General features: G+C 45.1%; 1 protein-coding gene across 3 annotated transcripts; it reads right to left on the bottom strand.

The window, feature by feature from the left end:
• Nucleotides 1–820: 820 nt before the first annotated feature.
• COPS7B (COP9 signalosome subunit 7B) lies at nucleotides 821–24,394 on the bottom strand. 3 transcript variants are annotated; one of them, XM_043578164.1, is made up of 7 exons: nucleotides 24,179–24,394; nucleotides 17,565–17,742; nucleotides 13,764–13,839; nucleotides 12,331–12,419; nucleotides 10,467–10,669; nucleotides 8,297–8,402; nucleotides 821–2,253 (listed from the first exon to the last, which is right to left on the bottom strand). In XM_043578164.1, the coding sequence occupies exons 2-7, from the start codon at nucleotides 17,724–17,726 to the stop codon at nucleotides 2,095–2,097; spliced, it is 795 nt and encodes a 264-aa protein (XP_043434099.1). In that variant the 5' UTR covers nucleotides 17,727–17,742; nucleotides 24,179–24,394; the 3' UTR covers nucleotides 821–2,094. The 3 variants fall into 3 exon arrangements, with proteins under 3 accessions (XP_043434099.1, XP_043434098.1, XP_043434100.1); XM_043578163.1 differs by lacking the exon at nucleotides 24,179–24,394 and adding an exon at nucleotides 19,616–20,005; XM_043578165.1 differs by lacking the exon at nucleotides 17,565–17,742 and having other exon boundaries at nucleotides 24,179–24,393.
• Nucleotides 24,395–24,408: the final 14 nt, after the last annotated feature.

The following is a 24,408-nucleotide window of genomic DNA, read 5'->3' as shown; positions in this document are numbered from 1 at the left end:
GAAAGTGAAGATGACTGTGGTAACACTTACTTACTTACCCTTTACCGGCCGGAGGAGACTGAGTGGAAAGTATTCAATGGCTTATTGTACATGGAGACACTTTACAGAGCACTTGACAAATGTGTTCTAAGTGCTGCTGTTACCATCTTTAAGTAAGCAAACAGCAGACTTGTGAAGATGAACCTAGAGCTCCTTAGGGCCCTGGGGCAAACATTTCACACAAGTCAAGCCAGCTTCCTGGTCTACTTGCCAGTGGGAAAGATAAGGATGAAAGACCACCTGCCAAGACGACAGTGCCTGTTTCAGGTATTGAAAGAATATCTGTAAAAACCTAAGAGGCTGGAAGGTGTTTCTGAGAAACAGATAATGTTTCCAAAGATTTCCTCAAAATGTGTTCCACTAGCTATTACCAAGAATTTGGAGAGATCAACGTGGGAATAGGTTTCCTCACTCAGGCCTCTTCTGAGACCTTAAAAATGAATTTCCAGTGTGGATGTGGGATAGAGGATGTGTCGTATTTATTTAATAACAGAACCCCTTTTCCACAGAGCATCTGTCAGGGGTTTCATGGAACATACTTTGAGAATTAAACTCTCCAGTCGGGCACAAGGTTAGGTGGGCACACAGACCAGCTGAAAAGGGAAACGAGAATACTTCGCTGACATTCAATCCAACAGTCAACACCTGCTGGACAGTTTGGAAAAAGGAGAAACCCATTTTTTCACCATGGTACTGAAACAGTGTCACATTTTCCCTGAACCACCCTAATTCCAGACCCTCAAGATCCACCAGCCATGCAACCCCGCACTCCACAGTCACATACGTTAAATCTACACTTTTATTTTTTGTTCTAAAATGTGCTTTTACTCTCAATGAACTTGAGTAAGTCAGTCCAGGACCACCACCTCCCCTTTAAAAACAACAACAACAACTACAACACACGCACACATACACACATGCCACCCTCCAACCAGGTGAAAAAATCCCCGGCGATTAGTCTGTAACAAATATTGACACGAAGGGGAAAAAAAGCATGTTGAAATGTATTAGAATCAGAACCTGTACAAAAAAAAAAAAAAAAATTAAAATATAACCTGAAACAGTCAAGTTCAGAAAGGCCAGTCAAGTCCTTTTCTCTTGCCAGGAGAATGCCGTCATCAGAGGGCTCTGGGTCATCAGCCAAGGAGGGGCAGAAAGAGAGAAACAGAAGCAGCAACAGGTCCTTCACCAGACAGAGGGGCCTGGGCACTGCCATCCCCAGCACGGACACAGCCGGGAGGGATTAAAGATCTCGGGAGGGCCAAGTGTCGGCAGACAGTCCCGGGTGGCAGCTGGGGCCTTCGCACCGAAAACCAGTCTGAGTGGTCAGGGGCAGCAGGAAGCGCGGCCAGCAGAGAACACCAACCCGGAAGAAACTTCTGCCACCCAGCAGACCCACAGCGCCCTCCACTGGTGCTCAGATTCCAGAGGTTAGTGCTCCCAATGGATGAGAGATTGGAGCTGGGCTTAAGAGGCTGAAAACCCGCAGGTTTAGTAAACATAGCCCAGCATCACATCCCTCCGTGGCCTGATCGGAGCTGCCAACAAGGGATAAGGCAGGAGAGGGGAAACAAAGCATTTGATACCTGGCTAGAGATCACCTGCACCAGTGTGGGAGCTGTGGTACATGGGCTGGAGAAGGCACACCCCCCTCCTCACGCAGAGGGGCCTCCTCCGCAGTCATCCCTGTGGGCCGGCTAAAGCTGCCTCCGGCTTATGACCAGCCTGACAAAATGACATGGAGCAAAAGAAAAACTGGGAGGGAGACAAGCCCTTACACAGAGACGAGAACCTCCTGGAGGAAAGCTGGGCAGTGTCTGACCCTGTTGGGATGGCATCAGTGGAGCCCCTGAGTCTGAAGGAACTGGGGGAGGAGGGAGTGGGTGAGGGAAGGATTAACGGTTCTTCTGGAACAGTACCAACAGGGTGGGAGGCGCTGGTGAGGGGACGGGCAGGTCTGGAACTCACTGAAGGTAGAGAGGGGAGGAAATAGGCCCTTGGTGTCCCCTCCCCACCTGACCCAGGCCTGGTGAGTGCCAGCTGCCCCAGCCGGCCCTAGTGGCGGCTGGAGACCAGACCTTTCACTTTGGACATCTTCTTGGTGGGCTGCCTCTGCTCAGCATGAGGGGGACACTCCCGTTCAGCCAACTGCTGCTCCATCTCCTGAGCCGAGGAGGAGGCGGTGGCTTTGAGTGTCTTCTTAATGTTGGTAACCTGGAGGGAGACACAGGATTAAGGTGCTCAGCCTCTAAGTGCCAGAAACTCACTGAAACCTGTTCTCATTGTACTGGGGGCCACCCAGGGAAGAAACCAGAATCCTCTGCAAGAAAATCTGAGATTACCTTCAGAAACCCAGATGAGGAGAAACAAGCAGGGGCCACTCATAGAAGATACGTGGAAATGAATCACGCAAAAAAAGGAACTAACACTTTCTTGGTTGAAAAGAGGGAATACGGGGCGCCTGGGCAGCTCACTCAGTTAAGCATCCGACTCTTGATTTTGGCTCAGGTCATGATCATGTGGACAGCATGGAGCCTGCTTGGCATTCTCTCTCTCCTGTCTTTCTGCCCCTCCCCCTGCTCACTCGCTCTCTCCAAATAAACAAACTTAAAAAAGACAATGAGAGAGGATAAGCCAGTGGAAGTGGACCATCTGACAAAGAGGTACAACACACCAGGTTAAAACGGCCTTAGAAACAAAAAGGAGGTCCCAAGAATGCAATAGTCAGCTCACCACTGGCTCATGTATGAAACTAAAAATACTTTCATAGGAACTCTGGGAATACAGCTCCATGAGCCTTCTGGAATAAACAACTAGTGGATGAAATTTAGCCAACCAAGTGACAAATGACGAAAACACAGCAAAAGGACTGACAGACAAGATTACACTAGGTTTCAGCATACCTTTCTTCACTTAACAAAGGAGGGCTCAAAAATATTTAAGCAACTTCTGAACATTTTCCACATCGGAATACATGTCCTTGGTAACATCTGCGTATTGTTATAACGAATGTGCTACAATTTTTAAATTAGTTCCCAGTTTGCTTTGCACTTAGGTATAGCGCTGCTATGAACAGTCTCCTATGTTTACCTGTTCGTACTTGTGTGACCAGCTCTGGAGGGCATATTCCTAGAAGTGAGCTTTCCAGATCAAAGGGTTGGCATATTTTACATTTTAACAACTATCGTTATCTTGTGGAAACTGATTGCACCACCCTGTACTTCTACCAACTGTGTCCTCCTGTGTCTGTTTATATACACATTCCCCAACAGCTGTTCTGAAAGATCTTTATGGGGCGCCTGGGTGGCTTGGTCGGTTAAGCGTCCGACTTCGGCTCAGGTCATGATCTCATGGTCTGTGAGTTCGAGCCCCGTGTCAGGCTCTGTGCTGACAGCTCAGAGCCTGGAGCCTGTTTCAGATTCTGTGTGTCTCTCTCTCTCTGCCCCTCCCCTGTTCGTGCTCTGTCTCTGTCTCAAAAATAAACGTTAAAAAAAAATTTTAAAAAAAAGATCTTTTATGCTTTTGCCCTTCAGCCAGATGAGAGGAAGAAAAACGGGAGGAAAAGCATTGGAAGGAAGAAGAGAAAGTAAAGATGTTTCCCCAGTTTGACGGCCCCCATGTTTTCTGGGAAGCAGGCCTGGCTTGCTATAAAGAAGGGAATTGTCGGGGTCAAAAGTTCTCAGCAGTTAGACTACCAGGAGCTGGAATAGGAGGCAGTTCAACCCAGAGACGAAACAATGCTGTGACTGAGGCCAACACCAGGCTCTTGCAGATCTATCATCTGCAGAATGAGCCTTGACTAGATTAAAGCTCATCATTTATTTTGGTTTTTGTTGTTGTTTTGTGATGAAGGAACAGCCACGCCCTAAACTGATGTCACCTTGATCAACATTATAACCTTTCTGAAAGGAGGGTGAACAGAGGGCTGTGGGCTGGGACACTGAAGACACAGGGCAGCCTAAGTCAAGTGTGGCTTCGTCCTGTGTCCAGTCAGTCCAAGACATGCCATCTCGAACCCCAGGCGGCACACCTCCCAGGGCGTCACTGCCTGCTTTGGGATCTCTTGTTCAGGAGAGTTACTTGGGGATAGAGTAGAAAAGAATCTGAAGCAAATGGATGGCCTGCCACTTTTATCTTGTAAAAGAGATATTTAGGTTTTGTTTGTTTTATTTCAAGGCGTATTTTGGCTGCCAAGGTAGGTCCACCAATTAAACCTGTTGTGGCCACGTGGAACAATCAGGACAAGTCCACTTCCTCTTTCACAGAGCCACCCTTCAAGTGATGGAAAACATCCCAATGACTTGTCTTTTTTGGCCTAAATGTCCCTGGCCCCTTCCAATTTTCTTTGAGTAGCTAGTTGGCAGGCCATCACATCTCATTTACCAGATGACCTGGAGTTTGTCAAGCCCTACAAACCATGGGCCTCAGAAACTTTCAAATGGGACTGTACCCGCTAACAAGACTACAGCCTAACTCCATCAGAGACCTTAAATATTCAAGCCAAAGGAGGGAGAAGAGCCTCCTGGGGAGGAAAACTTTTGGCTGTGGGGCAAAGGTGGACGAGAGGAAGCAGAGTCACAGCTGGGAAGGTCAAAGATGAGGAGAGTGGGGAGTGGTGAGAATGAACCTCCAGGAGGAAGCAGGGGCACCCTGTACTCTGGCAGCCGCCAGACTCAAGATCCATCACTAACTTAACCCCCTGGGATTCTCTACAGAATGGAAAGCAGCTTACTTTGCCAAGTTACGGTTTATCACCTACATGCCTAGAACACAGCCTATTTTGTGAATGTAGCAAGAGCTATACGCTGACATTCCATAGAACATCAGACATAAGCACATTCAAATATAAAGAAAGATACATTCCAAAAATCAAATATAAATGAAAAGGTGTTTCGTGTTGTTTCAACTAATCATTACCTCCCCTCCAGATTGTTGGCTGTGAGATAAGGAAATAGCTCACAATGTTAATGTTCTATCTCCCCCAGGTATGCTGGAATTGTAACTAATATGTATCACTTCTGTGAAAAGCAGAAAGGAGAGAAGATTCCTAAGCAGTTTATGATGGGACTGACTTCATTAATAGGGAAGGCTCTCAAAACTAATATTCACCAGAAAAAAGCTGCTGTTATAAGATTTGGGGGGGGGGGGGGGACATCAAGTTTTTCCCTCTGAGAACAAGCAATCTAATTTAAGGACAAATAAAAGATCAACTTAGTTGAAAAAAATGCCAAAAAAAGTTGGGTTAAGGGTAACAGAAGCATAAGTACAAGCAGAATATCACAGAATTACACATTCATTCTTAATAGATTTGTTTTCAAGTCAACAAACTGGGATGCCTGGGTGGCTCAGCGTCTGACTTTTGATTTTGGCTCAGGTCATGATCTCATGGCTCCTGGGATTGAGCCCTATCGGGCTCTGCACTGACAGCATGGAGCCTGCTTGGGATTCTCTCTCTCCCTCTCTCTGTCCTTCCTCTGCTCATTCTTGGATGTGCACGCTCGCTCCCTCTCTCTCTCAAAATAAAAACAAACAAACAAACAAAAAACAGCTAGCCTTCCATGTGCCTTAATCTGGGGAATGATCAGTAAGTATCCTACACAAATTATGCATTTACTGAATGGAAAACTGACAAGGCTCTGGGTTTTGACCATGTTCCTTCTCTCCTCATACTGGTCTGTTCCAGGTTTTCTAAAAGACTGTTAAGTCAGTAGACTGTTTTAATTGGTGGTGGAAGTGGCCTTGGTATTTTTCTCAAATTTCTTTCTCTCAAAATTTAATTAAATTATCACCGCCACCTGGTGGCAGCATCAGGCTCTGCCAGCAGGAGTAACCTCAGCTGTGGTTTTCCAACAAATCCATGTGCACAGGTCCTTTTTTTTTTTTAAAGTTTATTTATTTTGAGACAAAAACAGAACACATGAGTGGGAGAGAGCAGGGGGGAGAGGGGGGAGAATCCCAAGCAGGCTCCATGCTGCCAGTGCACATCCTGACGCGGGCTACATCTTTGCAAACCGTGAGATCGTAACCTGAGCCGGAATCAAGAGCCAGACGATTCACCTACCTAGCCACCCAGGCGCCCCTCTCTTTTTTGTTTTAATATCTGTAATTTAAGGAACCCACACTGTTCTCAAGTATTGGTCATGGCCCAACATTAGTCAGTGCCTTCTTTCATCAGATGCCATTTGTCACAGAAATAAACTTGAACCACTCAAAATTCTAAAATTAATATCATTCATTTTTGCTAGTGACCACACTCCAAGCCCACCACCTACCACACTATGAGCAACAGTCTGGGCACAATGGGGCAGCCAGCTACTAACCAGGTTACAATATGGTTTGCTTCACACAGGCCACCCCAAGTCAGGTGGGCACGGTTCACCTCCAAACCTCAAGTTTCCACGGTTTGATTTACAGAGAAGTATCAAAGATAGGAGAGAGTGCTCAGCCCTTCCTACTTTGCTGAGACATCAATCTCAGCTCAGAGAAGAGGTCACCATATTTAAGAGGGGAATTATACAGATTAGAGAAACAGCAGGCTTTCTATCCTAATTGTATATGTTGTTGGCTAGTGCTAAATTAAATGTAGTTCATACTTCTATGGCTAGAAGTAGGGTTAAAAATTAATGTACTGAACCAATTCACAGACTTGGTAGGTATGTACCTACAAGCATGTAGGGGGCTGTGTGTATCCAAAATAAATTTGTTCTAGTTCATGAAAAGTCTAGTTCAGCAGTCCACCGACACACAGGGTGTACCAGAAATATTCAGTACAACAAACATTTCAGCACCTACTACGGGTCAGGCATGTGACAAAGAGATGGTCTTACATAGACAAGAGAGGTTTTATTTTCAAGGAATACATATAACAGAGTAAGGGAAATCTTCAAATTCCACGAGTCCCCCTTTGAAACCTGACTGAGACTGGGTGGCTCAGTTGGTTAAGCATTCGACTTCGGCTCAGGTTCATGATCTCACACTTTGTGGGTTCAAGCCCCATGTCAGGCTCTGCGCTGACAGTACACAGCTTGCTTGGGATTCTCTCTCTCTCCTTCTCTGTCTGCCCCTCACCCACTCACACTTTCTCTCTCTCAAAATAAATAAATAAACTTACATTTAAAAAAAAAAAGAGGAGCGCCTGAGGGGGGCTCAGTCAGTTAAGGGTCCGACTTCTGCTCGGGTCATGATCTCACAGTCTATGAGTTCGAGACCCACATCATGCTATGTGCTAACAGCTCAGAGCCTGGATCCTACTTCGGATCTGTGTCTCCCTCTCTCTCTGCCCCTCCTCCGTCTGTGCTCTCTCTCTCTCAAAAATAATAAAAGAAAGAAAGAAAGAAAGAAAGAAAGAAAGAAAGAAAGAAAGAAAGAAAGAAAGAAAGAAAGAAAGAAAGAAAAGCACAACTACATATTTCTTATGTTTCTTAAGTACAACTCTGGGTCCCATTCTGCCATACTCTTGGCCACCTGATTTATAAAACCCATTAAATAACATTAACACTTCAAGCTCCATCACACTAGAAAAGGACTTTCAATGCTAAAATGTTTATCTTATGGGCTCCAAATTCTGAGGTCTCCCTACAGGTGTCCCGGCCACAGGCACACAAACTCCCATTAATCCAAAGGCTAGAGCCTATGTCTTTCGGACAGGTTAAAAGTGTCTGGAACAACCAGGTGTCACTAAAACCACAATCACACACTTTTAACTTCACTTGCTTCTCATCTGCCAAATGTTTTCCCTTTCTTCCTTTTTCAATATGAAATTTATCATGCATGTCAAAAGGTTATCACACGTATAGTTTAAAGAATAAAGTGGACACTAAAAAAAAAAAAAAAAAAAAAAGAATAAAGTGGACACTGTGAGCCTATCACACGGCTTTAAGAAGCAGAACAGAACCAGGGCCTTGAAGCTCCATGCGCCCCTGCCCCTGCCCCCTCCTCCACCCCGCCAGCTAACCACCATCCTCTCACCCATCTCGAAGACCTATCCCCAAACTCGTTTCTTTTACTCCACAGCTGCAGAATGCATGTGTACTGCGGAAGGACAGCATTCTCCACTCTCCAAGCCTGCTCACCCTCTGGTAACCAGGAATCAGAAAGGAGATAGAGAGCATCAAAAGCAGGGACCATGTCATACTCATCTCTACCCCACTAGCCCAGTGCCTATCTGTTGGTGACTGTTTCACCTACGCCAAGAATCGCAAGATGAAGGAGCAAACAGGGATACCCTGGAGCAAGTAACAAATGTTCTCTTCCTTACCTCGGCCTCTACCTGCTGCTGAGTTCGGCTATGGTTCTCCTTGTACTGGTTGGCTCTCAGAACTTGCTGCTCGATGCCCAGCAGAACTGCTTCGCAGCCATCACACCTACAAAGGAGATAACGGGCTCTGAGCCACAGAAAGGTCTGGGAGCTCTCCACCAGCCTCCAAAATCTCCCTCCCTAACCCCTTATGGGGACTTCCTTTAACACCCTGTCTGCCAAGGAGGGCTCTTGTGCTTCACGCCTTCCAAGACCAGTGTTTCTGAATACAAAACACAGGGCACCTGGAGACAAACACGGAGGATGTGGGATGGTTTCCTAGAACACAGCTTGAATTACAACCTTTGTCTCCAATGGGAAAGGTTTACAGAATGTGCCCTTAAAGAGATTAGGACAGCCCTTACAGGAAGAACAGATTCACCGCTTTTCTCAAAGGAAATAATGATTTTCTAAAAGCCTCCCATTTTAAAGATTGCCCCTCTCCTCAGAAGTTTGTTACTTCCTAATTGCCATCCCCCTTGTTTCATTCCCCAACTTTTTATTTTGAAAATGTTAAAACCTAAAAAAAAAAGTTGAAAGAACAGTACAATACCCATTTGCCCTCTACCTAAAAGTCAACAGGGGCAAACATTCTGCCATATTTGGGGTACTGTTCTACCTAACAATTTTAAATCTAACTCAGTGCTTTAACATAAGCTTTAAGAACCTGGACTGGCAAACATCTTGGGATGGGGTTAGGATGGCACCTCTAGGTGGAAACACAGTGAAGCCAGACTATGGATGTGAGAACGGTGTCAGCCATCTCAAAGATGGAGTAAGAGCCAACACCGGTAGGGCTAGAGGCCTGGATTGTACTCCAGCTAGAGCACTTCCACACAAGGGGCGTTTTCTAAGTTTTTTTCCCCATTTACTCTGATTGAAGACTTTTACCGTATTTTGAAAGTTCCTGCCTGTGTCAGGAAGGTGTTTGGGGTCATACCTGGGACAGAACCTGGGGTAAAGGGTGGACGACACATACCCTGGGTTCCAATAGTAGCTGAAGGAGGGAAACTTGGGGGGCTCTGAATGTGGGGTGGGGGTGGGGAGTCAAAGCTGAGCCATTCATGCCTGGAAAGTTTCAGTCTGTTTTAAAGAAGACAATTTCAGGGGTGCCTGCGTGGCTCAGTTGGTTAAGCATCCAACTTCAGCTCAGGTCACGATCTCACAGTTCATGAGTTCGAGCCCCATGTTAGGCTCTGTGCTGACAGTGTAGAGCCTGGAGCCTGCTTCAGATTCTGTGTCTTCCTCTCTCTCTGACCCTCTCTGGCTCGTGCTCTGTCTCTCTCTCTCTCATAAATAAATAAACATTAAAAAAAATTTTTTTTTTAAATGAACAAAAAAATAATAAAGAAGACAATTTCCCTACCCCTTGCACAAAGCTTGAGTGCTCTGCTTCATGATCTCCAACAACACCACATGCCTGCTTGGGGACATGCTCTCCTGACCTCCAACTACGCCCTAACCCTGCCCACCTTCAAAACTCAGCTAGAACCTCTTCTCCAACTAGTTCCATGTAGCTTTGTAAGCTCCAAATCATTTCAATAACTCCATAACAAATCCTTCTAGAACATGCAAAGCTATTGCAAACATCAAATCCTATTAACATAGAAAACATGCAAAAACAAAATAAAATACAGAACATGCAAACGCCCCCTTCTTTTTACATACCAGAAGTTATCAAACAGTCTATGTGTACATCTTGTGTTCCAACTTAGAATAACCCATTCCTTGTCCTCATGATCCCTCACAATGTTTTGCCAACACTAGCCCAAGGTTACTGATGCCGAACATGGGTTCTCTTATCCAAGGAATCTGATCAACACTAACTTCCTGAGCTTCATCAAGCTCAGAGGCTGAGTTTGCAAAGCACTGGATCCACGTCAGAAGCCAGGTCTCAGAGGCTCCAGCTGCCAAGACTACCATTCAATAGTCCCCCCACTGCAACAGGACAACCAAGGCCCTGGGAGGCCTGCAGTGACTCCTGCTGCCACACAGCTTTAGTCACAAATGCAGCCCAACCCCCTGGCTTACTGTCCCAAGGCTCCAGCTCCTGGGCAGCCCCAGCTGACACTGGAAGACATTTCCCCAAGCAGAGGCACGAATGGCACACCCCTGCTTCTTTCAGCCTCACCATTCATGCAAGGTCTTGACAATATTATTGATATCCTTCTTTCGGATGTCACGGCCAATGCAAAAATCCACTTCCAGCAGCTGGTTTCTCTGGTCCAGCTTGCCCTGGATGATGTCAGTATAGACAGCCTCAATGATGAGGTCTTCCAGTTCCCGGAGATTCCGCATCTCCAGGTCCTTCAGCAGCACGGAGTAGGGGATACACTGTAGATAAAGCCATGTGATATTTACAAAAACTGCTGACAAGCACTAAAGAAAATGCAGGTGTACACCTGCCTCGGGGCTTTGGGAAATGCAGTCTGGTTGTAATTATTAACATCTATGGCAATAAGACATGGATAAATGACCTGTGAGACCTATAGGATCCAAACAAGACCCAGAGCCTCTAGGATTGCATTCTCCTAGATTCTCTACCCCTGGACTTCACCCAGACTTTAGCTTTCATGTTGTGAAGCACTCTTAGAAAGTGTCCGAGACAAGAAAGGGAAATACTCGGTGGGTGCCACTCTGCCACCTTCTGGAAGCTTGCAGACTTGACATAAAATGCCAGATCATCAAAAAACTCCAAACAATTTCAGACACTGGAGAGAACTGGCTGCCTGCCCAGGAAAGCACAAGCAAAAAACATTTGCAAGCTAACATATCCACCTACAGGTAGCTAGTGGGTACTGCATCTGTTTTCTCAGACTTGCAACCAATGTCAGTGCCCCAACAACAGTCCCTTACTGGGGTACACCAACATCTTGCCTTTCTCCAAGACAACTGTGTATCTAAATATCCACTTTTGTGGACACATCACTACTAGTATGGAAATTAACACAGCAATCAAATCTGCAAAATCAGACAGGAGGAAGAGGTATATAAAAAAGAGAGTAACAGCAAACACTGCTAGGGAGATTTTTAATAACTAAAGGTATAGATGGGTTTATAATGACAGGTTGCAGAAATAGGAAAAAAAAAAGTTACTCCTAAAATTTGCTACACTTGGGAAGTCCATGATCAGGACAAAAAGAAAGATCAGGTCCTCATTTCCTAACAAAACAGCCATCCCACCTGAAATGCCAGGCTGAGAATCAGAAATTTGTGACTAGACCAGGGAAAATGATCTCAGCAACTGAAATGGCAATGCAAGAACAAATCTACATCTCTCAAGGTCAATCACAAAGGGGAAATGTAAAGGGCAAACCTCTTCTGATGGCAAAGCACTACAAAAACTTTGACAGTTATGCCAAGGTTGGGTAGGGAGCCAAAATCAACTATAAATTAATGGAATCTGGATCTTCTTTGTTAACGGCTATGAGAGCTGGCTGCAAGGCCTTTTCTAAATTGAGTGGGGCAGAGACCTCAGAGAGATGATGAAGTAGTTTTCTTACAGAAGGTTAGGGTCTAAAGATAGCATATAACGCAAAAATCCAGCTCAGTATAATTAACCTTGACAATCCCCAGAAGGCCACATATTAAAAACCTAGTCTCAGTAAGTCCAACAAAGCCAGTTTTTCCTCCAGCACTGGCACAATTCACTGTGCACTGAGCAACAGATGGAAGTGGTTAACCTGCCTTGAGATGTCCTGCTGTTTGAAAAACTACGTCTCCCTTTAGTACAGCAAAATGCTCACACGGAGTGAATCACCACAGCATGCCAGAACTGAGACCCGCTGATTCACAATGTCTCCTGGGCATACTTTTCCTGAATGAAACGGTGAGTAGTTGTCTAATTGTTATCTTTTCTTCTTTTGTCCTTTGCCAAGCAAATTTTATGCATTTATGACATGACTACTGTGCACAGCTGGCAGCTCGCACACTGATGCCAGTGCGACACCCGCCTAAGGGTGAGGAGCAAGACAGGAAGGAGTTCAGGACTGTACCTTCATTCTCGACGCCAAGCTCACGATGGTAAGGTGCTTCAGCTTGTTCTGCTGAGCTGTGCTCAATTCTGGCAGGCTCTCCTTGTTGGCTGCTCAGCCCCACCCACCACAAAAATCAAGACACAAAATAAAATTAGAATTTCTTTACCGAACAAGCTTACCAACTCCCCACATGAAATCTTACTATTGATTCACTGTCATGACTCTGCACTTATTCATGAGACAAATGTTCCACGAGCACCTCCTGTCTTCTTTGAAAGACCATGTGCTCCTGAAAAGCCAGGCATGAATGCACAAAATGACAGGACAATCATCTTAATCTATCTGTGCCCTTTGTGACATTCAACCAAGCTCAACATGTCTTCACTGGGAATCTGTTATGTGCAACGCACTGTCCTAAGTGATTCAGAGACGTCAAGGATAAATTAGATGGGCTTTGTCAGGGCTGCTGCACTATACAACCCCAGGGATAATAACCACCAGACTCGTGCAACTCAATGGCCTTGGACTTGTCCTCGGTCTTACAATCAAGTATTTCAACAGCTACAAGTCCAAGACAGAAATACTAGAAGAAAGGTACAAACCACCAGAAGAGAACCAGAGAGTGAGGAGGAGGAGGAGAGGCAGAAAGGGAGAGAGAGGGAGGCAGGGGAGAAAAGGAAAGAAACAGAAAGGGAGAGAGCAAGTGAGTACAATCACATTGAGGAGGTACAGGAAAGGAAAACAAAGATGGAATTTGAGATGAGCTTTGAAGACTGGGAAAAATTTTAGTAATAACAATAATAATAATAACAGCAGCAAAGGCAGCAGCAAAGACCATGTGTACACACACACATGCAGTTAATCCTTCACAACGACCTCGCAAGATAGATCCCAAATGCCTTCAATTCCTTATCTGTAATCCTGGATTCCAAAAAGGTGAATCCAAACTGATTTTTTTTTCTTGAGCATGGTGCTGAAATTCATCTGGTGGCAATTGCTGACCTGAATTGATGCAGGCTTTTAATCCTACTTGTTGTAAGTATCCATTTGTTTAGCTGAAAAACTGAATGTGTTTTGACTACAGGTGCTGTCCACGTCTTGAAGCGTGTTATATAAAAAGGTATATGTGTATCATATTACCTCTTTAGAGTCCCCAAAATTCTAAATTCTGAAACATCTAGCCCAAGGAGTGCATGTTCAATTGGATTTTTCCCCGATCTTTCAAATTATTAGTAATCCAATCTAATTTTACCCCAAGTTGAGATAAAAATATTGACTAGAAGGCGCCCAAGACACCATCCTTGCCCTCTTTCCCTCGCCCTCCCCCAACTTCCCATTCCTGCTCACCAGTGCACCTCACAAGCCCACAAAGCTTCGGCCCTGAAATTTCTTGGAAACCAAATAGAGTGACATAAGTAAGAAAAGTCTTTGGAAGATCTTAACCAACTCACCTATGTAATCTGGGTATGTTCCATAGGCAAACAGGTTCAGCAACTGCAAATATGCAGCATTAGCTCCTTCTGCAAGCTGAGGAAGAAAAAAAAAAAAAAGAGTTCACAGACGTCCACCAGTCACTGCAGGGTTCAAGCAAAGGGTGATGATCGTGTGCCTCAGTTGACGTTTCACTAGATGGTCCCTGAGGTTCCTTCCAACTCTGATTCTTTGGGAAAAAATAAAATTTAATTTTAAATTTAATTCTTCTCTCTTAACAATACATGTTTTATGCACTGCACAGCATGCCCAAGTAACTACTTCTGTCTGTCCCTCTCTCTCTCTCTCTCTCTCTCTCTCTCTCTCTCTCTCACATACACACACACACACACACACACACAGTAGTTAGTGCTGGAAGCAGTGCAGGTTTTCTCAGGATTTCCTTGCCATTAAAACAAAGAGTGGAGCAGCCTTGTCTACATACCAGGTTGGCGGGTACAACACTAGCCACTATCAGTCCAACCTGAACAAGGTGTAGGGCAGGTTCCGAGGTTCGGGACCACGCAAGTAGAAGGAGCGCTAGGAAAGATTAGCACAGCATGAAATGCAACACAAGAGCCCAGGCGGGACAGGAAACCACAATATCAGGCAGCTTCAAATAAAAACGTTCACTAAAATTACTTATTCCTCACTAAAATGGCAAAGAGTCATCTGTGGAAGTAAAACAGAGATACTAATCTGTCTGGAACTGCTCTGCTCTGTTGTTGGTTAACGGGGTGTTTCTTTTACTTACAAATGTGTACCTGTTACTCCATAAACTCCATATACCAAACTCCATAAAGTAGTACCCAAGGAGTATTCTGTGGACACTGACAGTAATACTACTTAATTTGACCTATCTTTTTATTGGGACACCTGGGTGGCTCAGTCAGTTAAGTGTGCGACGTTGGCTCAGGTCATGATCTCTCAGTTCTTGAGTTCAAGCCCCGCGTCGGGCTCTGTACTGATGACAGCTCAGAACCTGGAGCCTGCTTCAGATTCTGTGTCTCCATTCTCTCTGTTCCTCCCCAACTTGCTCTCTCTCTCAAAAATAAACATTAAAAAAAAATTAAAAAGAAAATAAACTATCTTTTTATTTTACTTTATTTTATTTTATTTTATAAGTTTATTTTGAGAGAGAAAGTACGAGCAGGGGAGGAAGAGAGACAGGGAGAGAAAGAATCCCAAGCAGGCTCCACACTGTCAGCACAGAGCCTGATGTGGGGCTCAAACTCACAAAACCGTGAGATCATGACCTGAGCCGAAATCAAGAGTCGGTCACCTAACCAACTGAGCCACTAAGGCGCCCCTAACCATCTTAAAAAAAAAAAAAAAGGTTCCAAGAACTACATCCATAATTTCAGATCACTGAAAAACTACTAGTGTTCCCAGCTCACATACAGAAAAACAAACAAACAAAAACCAAACTGTGGGGAGATAGAGGTGATTTGCTCAGCACCCGCATGAGAACTCTCACATCCTAATAACCTAGTCTACCCTATCAGGGTTATCAAGAACCTCTTGAGGTCCTGAATCAGAGGAGGAAGAGATCATCAAACCTAGCCCCTACTCTTCAGACAGATGATTACAAAACTAACCCTAAAAGACTATTTTCTCTAGAGTAGATACTCCAAAACTGCTCCCACTGGCCTAAATCAATGTCTGTCTCACTTTAATTTCCATCCATCTCCTCTTAGCCAATCTTCCTTAGTTACAAAACCACCACTTGACATATTCATTTAGGCTTTTCATGAACCTGAAGGAACATATTACCCCTTTGTCATCTCTTCTGTTGAAAAAATGATGAGCTATCAAACCATAAAAAGACACGGAAATTTAAGTGCATATCACTAAGTAAAAGAAGCCAATCTGAAACAGCTACATACTGTATGATTTCAACTCTACGACATTCTGGAAAAGTCAAAACTAGGAAGACAGTAGAAAGATCAATGGTTGCCAGGGATTAAGAGGGGAGGGAGGGATGAAGAGGCGGAAAAAGAGGATTTTTAGGGCAGAGAAATTACGCTGCATGACACTGTAACGGTGGACACATGTCATTACACATTTCTCCAAATCCACAGAATGTACAACATCAAAAGTGAACCCTAATGTAAACTACGGTGTTTGGGTGATAATGTGTCACTATAGGTTCCACACTGGCTGGGAATATTGGTAATGGAGGAAGCTATGCATGTATGAGGGCAGGGATATATTGAAAATCTCTATACTTTCCTCTCAATTTTGTTGTGAATCTAAAACTGCTCTAAAAAATAAAATCTATTAAAAAAGAAAAACAACCTAGCTTTAAAAAAATTTTCTTCACAGGATTCCTTTTACATCACTGGTAAATTAAAATTTGACTATAACCCAACTGTGTGTCAAGCTATATATTAAGTGCTAAGGAAACAATGAGGAGCACAAGAGACCTTACCCTTACTGAGTTCACAGTCCAGCAAGCAAGACTGACATTAAATAAAAATTCACAATTAAAAAATAAAAGCGGCTCTTTCGGTCTCCGGCTGCCATAGGGAGACAAGATGATGCAGGTCCATACATCAGCAATGGACAGCCACAGGGAACCCCTCCAGTTTCCCAATCAAGAGGAACAGCAGATGTGCAGCAGTGAGTCCCACAGCCTGACGGCCCACACCTCTCCTACGAGGGGCTGATTCACCACAAGGCTGTGGACACGGAGCCAGCAACTGCCAGCCAAGGTGTCCTAGTGGTCAGGAAGTGAAGAACCAGTCGGCAAGAACCCACTACCTCCTATATGTGGACCACCATCGACAAGAATGCCGCCCTCAGCAGCATGGTGCACACAGCAAGGCGCACGCAATCCACAAGAAGGAGCACCACACAGATCTGTGTACGGCGGCCATCCGTAGAGCCAGCAGGCCGTCCACAGAGCCAGTGGCCATTGGCAGCGCCAACACCATCCTAGGCAGCCAGAGGGAAGTTGTGATGGTGAAGAGCAAGCTCACCCGCCCTCCAAGAGCTTCTGAGCACAACCCCCAAAGTAATAAAGATGTCACCAGACTTTTCAATTAGTCAACACAAAATTATCAATCAATAAATGTAAAAGTATCCAAAGTGAGAAGCAGAGATTGAAAAGTATAGGTTGCTTCACAACTGTTTGTTCTACCTGGTCATTCTTCACCAGTCTTCTCATTTTTAAGGCACAATAACCAAAATTAGATACCCAAAGTTTTAAGGACAATCAAAAAAAAAAAAAGTAAACAAAGCAAAAAGGACTACTTCCCAGCTTTTCATGTCATATTTTTTTTACATACCAACTTAGCATAACATTGTCCTTTTCATCAGGATAATATATTCCTTCTACAATATATTCCTTCTTCATGCCCAGCTCATTCAACAGCAACCATCTTCTGGTACGTATGTACCTGACCAATCTTTGTCTATATTTGCCCTAGAGGTTTTTGATCCCTGCAAATGCCTGAAACAACCTCTGTTAAATATCAGCCGGTGCTTATACTCTACTTTTCTTATTTATCAGGTTCAAATGGATTTTTCCCCTACCTTTCAAATTATTAGTAACCCAATCTAATTTTACCCCAAGTTGAGATGAAAATATTGACCAGAAGGAGCTCAAGACATCATCCTTGCTCTCCTTTCCTCCCCGTCCCCCAAATTCCCATCTCTCCCTCAACAGTGCACCTCACAGGTCCACAGAGCTTCAGCCCCGAAATTCCTTGGAAACCTGGAGAATCACAGGAAGGTTTAGATCAAAGAAGACAGAGAAATTGTTTGGAAACTGCTCTTACCTCCTGCACATTGGCCAGCTCCAGCAGTTCTCCAAAGACATACACTCCAGGAGCCTCCAAGACTTGGCTTATGAGAGCAGTGAGGGCTGAGCCACTGGTACCTTTGGCTAGTAAAATAAACTGTTCTAGGAGGTTACTTGATGGTTTCTGTTCACCTGCCATTCTCTGGCCTTGAGATCTGTCCAAAAGAAAAGTGTTTCAGTCATTCTTCCTTCTCCTTTGCAAAGTCTATGCTTATTTAATGCCAGATCAGACATCAGTAATACTTTAATTTTATAGTATTCAAAAAGAGGGGCGCCTGGGTGGCTCAGTCGGTTGAGTGTCCAACTGCGGCTCAGGTCATGATCTCATGATTTGTAGGTTCGAGCCCCGCATTGGGCTCTGTGCTGACAGCTAGGAGCCTAGAGCCTGCTTCAGATTCTGTGTCTCCCTCTCTCTCTGCCCCTCCCCCACTTGCACTCTGTGTGTGTGTGTTTGTGTGTGTGTGTGTCTCAAAAATAAATAACTAAAAATTCAAAAAGAAAAACAGCTCCTGAGTCCATATGCTACAGCCACTTTGTGAGATGGACAGGGTTCCACCCAGAGTTAATGGGATTTTGTCCTTGCTCAAAGGTTTGAAACACGTTTAGGAAAAATCACTTCATCCCCATCTGGCCCTCTCCCAACAGCAAGCAGCACCTTCTAAGCCCTTAAACCTGACCAGACCCAAAGAAACACACAGGAGTTTCTCAGGAGCTGTTTTATCCACCTCACTTACAGACTCTAGTTAAGAGAGAATCTGGCCCGTACACAGAGGCAGCAGATGTAAGCAAAAGCAATCAGTTACAGCTTTCAGTGTATCAATGGAATCCCACCTACAGCCAGATACAAATGAGGAAAGCCACAAAAAGCAGACAAGACCTCTCATTAAGTCAAAGAAGTCATTTAAGCATAGAAAAAAGGGGGGAAATCATACTGAAAGATAAGCAACATATTCAAACTCAGAAAATACATGCTGTGTAAGTCCATAAGGAAAATCCCTCTATTTGACTTCCCACTGCCATATGATTTTACCAAATATGACTTCAGAATTTGTACAAAATCTCAAGAAAAAGGTTTGAGAAAACAATGAAGATACTGTACTGCAATCCTGAAGATATCAGGGAGGATGGCCCCTCAATTGTACAATCCAATTACATGCTGGGTGTATGTGAATACACACTGCATACCTACACTGCAGGAGTCCTGCATAAGAAAAGACTACCCCTCCAAGAATGACACATTTTGGGGGTACTAAGACAAAAAGAAGAGAACAATTCCAAGAACTGTTTGGTGCAAGAGAAACTAAGTTTTCCTGTGGAGGCAGGCATAGAGAGCAGCAGCCCTTTCAGAGTAGGACAGAAACAATGATGTCGCCTCACTTAGGGTTACGTAAGAACGTCTCGTCGGAAACAGAAAAAGTGAAGTGCTAAGGGAATAAAAGTTGCTGAGGAGAAAAGAGGAAAGAGGAGAGGGATGGGGTAGGGTGGGAGAAGTCGGGAGAGAGGTGATGGTTAGGAGAGTAAAGAAAGAAAACCTCCCCTCCAAGCGGACACGTGTGGAGGCTGAATGGAAAGGCCTGGGGTGGAGAGGGAGTGGAGAAAAGACAGAAACTTCAGTCCCTCAAAAAAATTTCGGCCTAAGGCGCAAAGCCCGTAGGGGCAAAGAGGTAAGAAGACGCAGAGTCGCTTTTTTGTGAAGTGGGAGGGGCGGAGGAGGAGGGGAGATGAATTCGCGTCGTGGGGGGGCGCTATTTTGATGGACAGCAGAGGGGCAAAGAGGCAGCCTGTGGGGGTGGGGAAGCGAAAGCAGCCGCGGGTTAGGAACTGAGGGTCGCAGGCTGGGGTGGACTTCAAGAAGGACGGCGTGCTCCAGGCAGGGCCGCGGGTGCGGAGTGAGGGGCCGCGGGGCGCGCTCCCCGGGGCGGGGCCGGAGCGGTGTGGCCGCGGGCTTTCCTGAGGGCTGGCGCTAAGCCAGACGGCTGGGACAAGGCTGGCGCGCCGGGCTCCGCCCTCTCGCCAGCCCCTACCTACCCTCGCCACCTCTCCGTCCTCTCGGTCGCTGGCTCGGCCTCCCGGCGCCTGTCCGCAGGTTGTCAAGCGTCCATGATCGGCCCGGCGTCCGACGCTTTTCTGCCTCCGCCGACCCGTTGCCCTTGCGGCTCCCCCGGAAGCCTCCTGCCGCTGCACTCGAGTTCCGCCCACACTACGTTCCCCCCGCGGCGTAGGCGGCCTCAGATCTCCCGAGCGGCCTGGGCCTGGGCGAGACCGTCAGAGGCGGCTCGTAGCCCAGGAACCGGGTGGAGAGGAGTCCGAGGAGCGCAGCCTAGGGCAGTACTGGGGCCCAAACCGTCGCCATCACCATCCTGGGCCCGAAATTCACCTCTTTGGCCGAGCTACCCCTCAGGAGCTCCCTATGGCGACTGCGGCTACCCAGGGGTACAAAGACCTATTAAGTCTAACAACAGCTACCGCTTATTGTGCCAGGCGCGTACATTGTCTTGTTGAGTTATCAAAACTCTATGGCCTGTAGCAGTAATCCGATTTTTCAGATGAGTTAACAAAGCTTAAAAATCCAAAAGCCAGTAAATAGCAAAGGTTGCTTTGGAACCCAGGCTTCGGAAGCCAATGACCATATTCGTGACCTCTTCAGAATACGTTTTAAAATAAGCAAGAGACGGGTTGAGCCAACAATGGTTCTGTGAGCAAAATGACAGAGGTTGCGTTGCATTTGGCACTCAGCAACTCTCCCGGAAGATGGCTAAGGGATGCTAGGCAGCTGAACACTTAAGCTGGTTCCTTTAAAGTGTATACCACAGACTTTCAAGACTTGAAGAGCCCTGTTTGCCTTTGGTGAAATAGAGTGCAGAAATCAGACAGATGCAAAGGAACCTAGCACCAACTCACTGATCTATTCAAAAGAGGTCTTGTTCTAATTTCTATGTTCTGGAAGATTTATATAAAAGAGAAGACAAGGTTCTTGCCCTCAAACGGCTTCAATGTGGGGGCGCCTGGCTGGCTCAGTAGGTACAGCATGTGACACTCAATGTCTGGTGGTGAGTTCAAGTCCCACGTTGGGCATGAAGCCTACTTATAAAAAAAAAAAATTCAATGTGTTATGAGTATGCTAGAGAAGAGAAAGGCATCTTCCAGGCAAAAAGGCAAAAAAAAAAAATTTATTTTAAGGCAAAAAGTTGGCAGACCATAGTCACAGAGGTTTGCTCTGTGTAGCATACACTAATGCAGGAAAGAAACACGGAGTGCCTGGAACCCAAGGTTCAGGGGTGAGAAATGAGGGCTACAGACCCGGAGTCAGGTCATCAAGGGTCTTCTAAACCATATGCAAGGCACTATACCCAGCAAAAACCTTAATACAGCAAAGTTCCTACCTGGGGGAGCCCACAGCCCCTGAGACAGACAGACCTGTCTGGCTATGACAAACAGTTGCCATAGGCACCCTAGTGATACAGATAAGGCTCTCCTGCCTCTGCTCTGGGAAGAGGTGATTTGAGGCAGGGTTCTAGAGATGAGGCTTGAGTTGAGCATGGAAAAATGAGCAAGAAAATCACAAAAAGGGTAAGCCACGGAAAGGAGTTTTTATTTTATCTTAAGGGCACTGGGGAACTATTTAGGAGTTTTAACCTGTGAAGTGTGAATGATTGCCACTTTAGAATGATCACACTAGCTGCTATAGGAATGGATTGGCTATGCAAAGAGCTGGAGGCCAGGAAACTCTTGAGGGGATACAGTCTAGATAAAAGATTGTGAGGTCTTGAACAAAGGCAGTGGCAGTTGGGCGTGAAAAAGAAGGGATGTTGCTGGAGACATTTAGACCATAGAATCTATTGGACTGGGTGACCAGCTGAATGCAGGTATAGGGGAGGAGGATATTACCCAGGATTCTGGCTGAGTAGGCCAGACAGAGCTGTCTTGGAGGTGGTGTTAAGTGAATAGGGCTGCAGAAAAGAAGAGGCAAATTTGGCAGTGGAAGGAAAACAACTAAGTTCTGTTTGAGTTCATAAATATTCTGGCAGTGCCTCCACTTCCTCCAGAATAATGTCCAGACTCCAAGGCTGCAGTGAAAGCCCTTCTCAGTATGCTTCCCTCAACATTTCCAGCTTTGTCTCACCCCACCTTCCTACAGCCCAAACTCCAGGCCTTCCCATGCCCATCACAAGAGGTGTACCTTCCCTCTGACACCAGGGTCTATGCTGAAACTTGCTCTCTCTCTTTTTTTAAAAAAGTTTTATTTATTTATTTTGAAAGAGAGAGAGAGCGAGAGCAAGAGCGAGCAGGGGCAGAGAGAGAGGGAGGGAGAGAATCCCAAGCAGGCTCTGCCCTGCCAGCGTGCCCAGATGCCCCAGCTCTCTCTTCTTTTTTGCAATGCTCTTCTTTCATATTTGCCTGTTAAAATCCTACCAACCCTGGCGTGCCTCGGTGGCTCAGTCAGTTAGGCGTCTGACTCTTGATTTTAGTTCAGGTCATGATGTCACCACTGTGGGATCGAGCCCAGCATCGGGCTCTGTGCTGACAGCGTGGAGCCTGCCTGGGATTCTCTCTCTTTCCCTCTTTCTCTGTCCCTCTCCAGCTCACACGCATGCTCTGTCACTCGCTCACGTTCTCTCTCAAAATAAGTAAATAAACATTTTAAAAAATCCTACCAACCCTGTAGGCAAAGATTTCTTAAACTCAATGCAAAAAGGCACTAGTCATAAAAGAAAACACTGAACTATTGCACTCCATTAAGAATTGCTGTTTACCAAAGACACCAGTGTGAAACTGAAAAGGCAAGCCACAGACTTGGAAAAGATATTTGCAAAGCCTGTATCAGACCAAGAACTCCATACCCAAACTTTATAAAGAACTACAAATAAATAAGACAAAAAGCCCAAACTAAAGAGTGGGCAAAAGACTTGAACAAGCACTTCACAAAAGAGGACATTCAAATGGTCAAAAAGCAAATTAAAAGGTGTTCAACACCGGAGACATGTAAGAAAAAACTATAAGAGACCATATTTAGCCAAAATAGCTAAAATTAGAAAGACTGACAAGACCCTGTTTTGACAAGGATGAAAGACAACTAGAATTTTTTTACATTGCTGGTGAAGGCAAAATGATACAAACCCTTAGGAAAACTGGCAATATCTAATGTTGCTGATCATATGCATACTGTACAAGCCAGCTACTCCTCTCCTAGAAATGAGTGCAGTCTACAAAAAGGAAACCTATAAGAATGAGCATTGCAGCTTTGTTAATAAAAGCCAAAAGCTGATAGCTGACAACCTAAATACCCATCAACAGAATAGATAAATATTGCTACATACATACAATGGAATACTAGTAAGCAATTTTTAAAAAAAGGCTGTTACATATAACATGGATGAATCTCACAAAAATAACTGCTGAACAAAAAATGCCACTTACTCTACATACTAAATGATTACATTTAAATGAAATTCAAGACAAAACTAATTTGTGGTAATAGAAGTCAGAAGAGTGGTTTTGGGGGTGGGAGGATGCAGTGCTGATTGCGGAGGGGCACAAGGGTGTTAGAAATCTTGATTTGGGGGATGGTGTATACATATGCAAAACCTGTGCCCTTCCTGCATATGCCATACCTCATTAACAACAACAAAAAAATTCAAGAGTAAGTTTTTCAGCAGAAAAAAAATCCACCCGTCCTTCAAATTCAAATGCCACCTCCTCCATCAAGTCTTGCCAGCTAGAATTAATCTTTCCACAGCACCCCTGTGGCATTCCGATGACCTTTCCCTTAAGACATTTATTGAAGCCCATCTTAAATCTCAGCAGAGTCTCCTTTTTTTCCTAACTAGATGGTTATCTTCCTTGTGGCAGTGACAATGCCTTTCACTCTTTACCGGAAACCTGAAAAGGCTTTTTGTTGAATTACATGGAAGGAAAAATTGGTGGGTGAAAAGGGGACAGGCAGAGGAAGGAAGGCCTAGGAAAAGAGATAGGAGATCTCTAAGGAAACCTTAGCTTACAGTACAATTTTACCTAGTTCCTGAACTGAAATCACATTAAATGTCACCTTGAGCAACAAAGAACAAATCAAAACACCAAGTCCTTCCTAGACTGAAGATAAACATCACACTCCTTCACTTGCAGGAAATTCACCAAATAAATGCTTACTTAACCTCTGGGTATTTCAACCTGGATGGGGAAAGTTCACCAAGCAGAATAATAATCACATAGCCATGCTGCTAAAAATATCGCCACCTTAGTGTGGTGTAAACAGCCCAGACTGCGGATCAGGAGACTTAGGGCCGAATTCTAACTCTATCCCAACTTGCTGTAGCCGGTGGACAATCTCTGAGCCTCTCTGGGCCTCAGTTTCCTCACATGTAAAACGACACGGGTTGAATTGGCAAATTTTCTTAATATCCCTTCCGGTATGGATATTCTGAGTATACAATCGATATCTCTCCCAGTCCAACGCAGTAGCACACCAGAAACCCCTGAAAAACAAGTAAAAAGCGCCCCAGACCAGCAAACAAGCACAATTTGAAGGAGTCATTTTGTTACATTATCTTGCATGGTTTAATCAGTGTTTTTGTTTGTTGTTTGCAGTCTTACCATGATTTGCAGGAGATTTCTGAGTTCCATGTAAACAGATGTTACCTCTCTGTGGGCTGTCATCTTCTTCTGAGAGTTAACGGGGTCTTCCCGCCTAGTTTCAAGTCTCCGAATTCAGAAACCCCCAAGGCAGAGACGGTTTATGAATTTGCGCACACTGCGCGGCACACTGGAGTCTAAGTTACAGAGGAACGGGGTGCAGGGAATGCTGGGATTTGTAGTCCCTGGGC

Source organism: Prionailurus bengalensis, chromosome C1, assembly GCF_016509475.1.
Source record: "Prionailurus bengalensis isolate Pbe53 chromosome C1, Fcat_Pben_1.1_paternal_pri, whole genome shotgun sequence".
Classification (NCBI taxonomy): Eukaryota; Metazoa; Chordata; class Mammalia; order Carnivora; family Felidae; genus Prionailurus; species Prionailurus bengalensis.
Note: the sequence above shows the minus strand (reverse complement) of the source record. Positions and strands in the feature narration are given on the sequence as shown.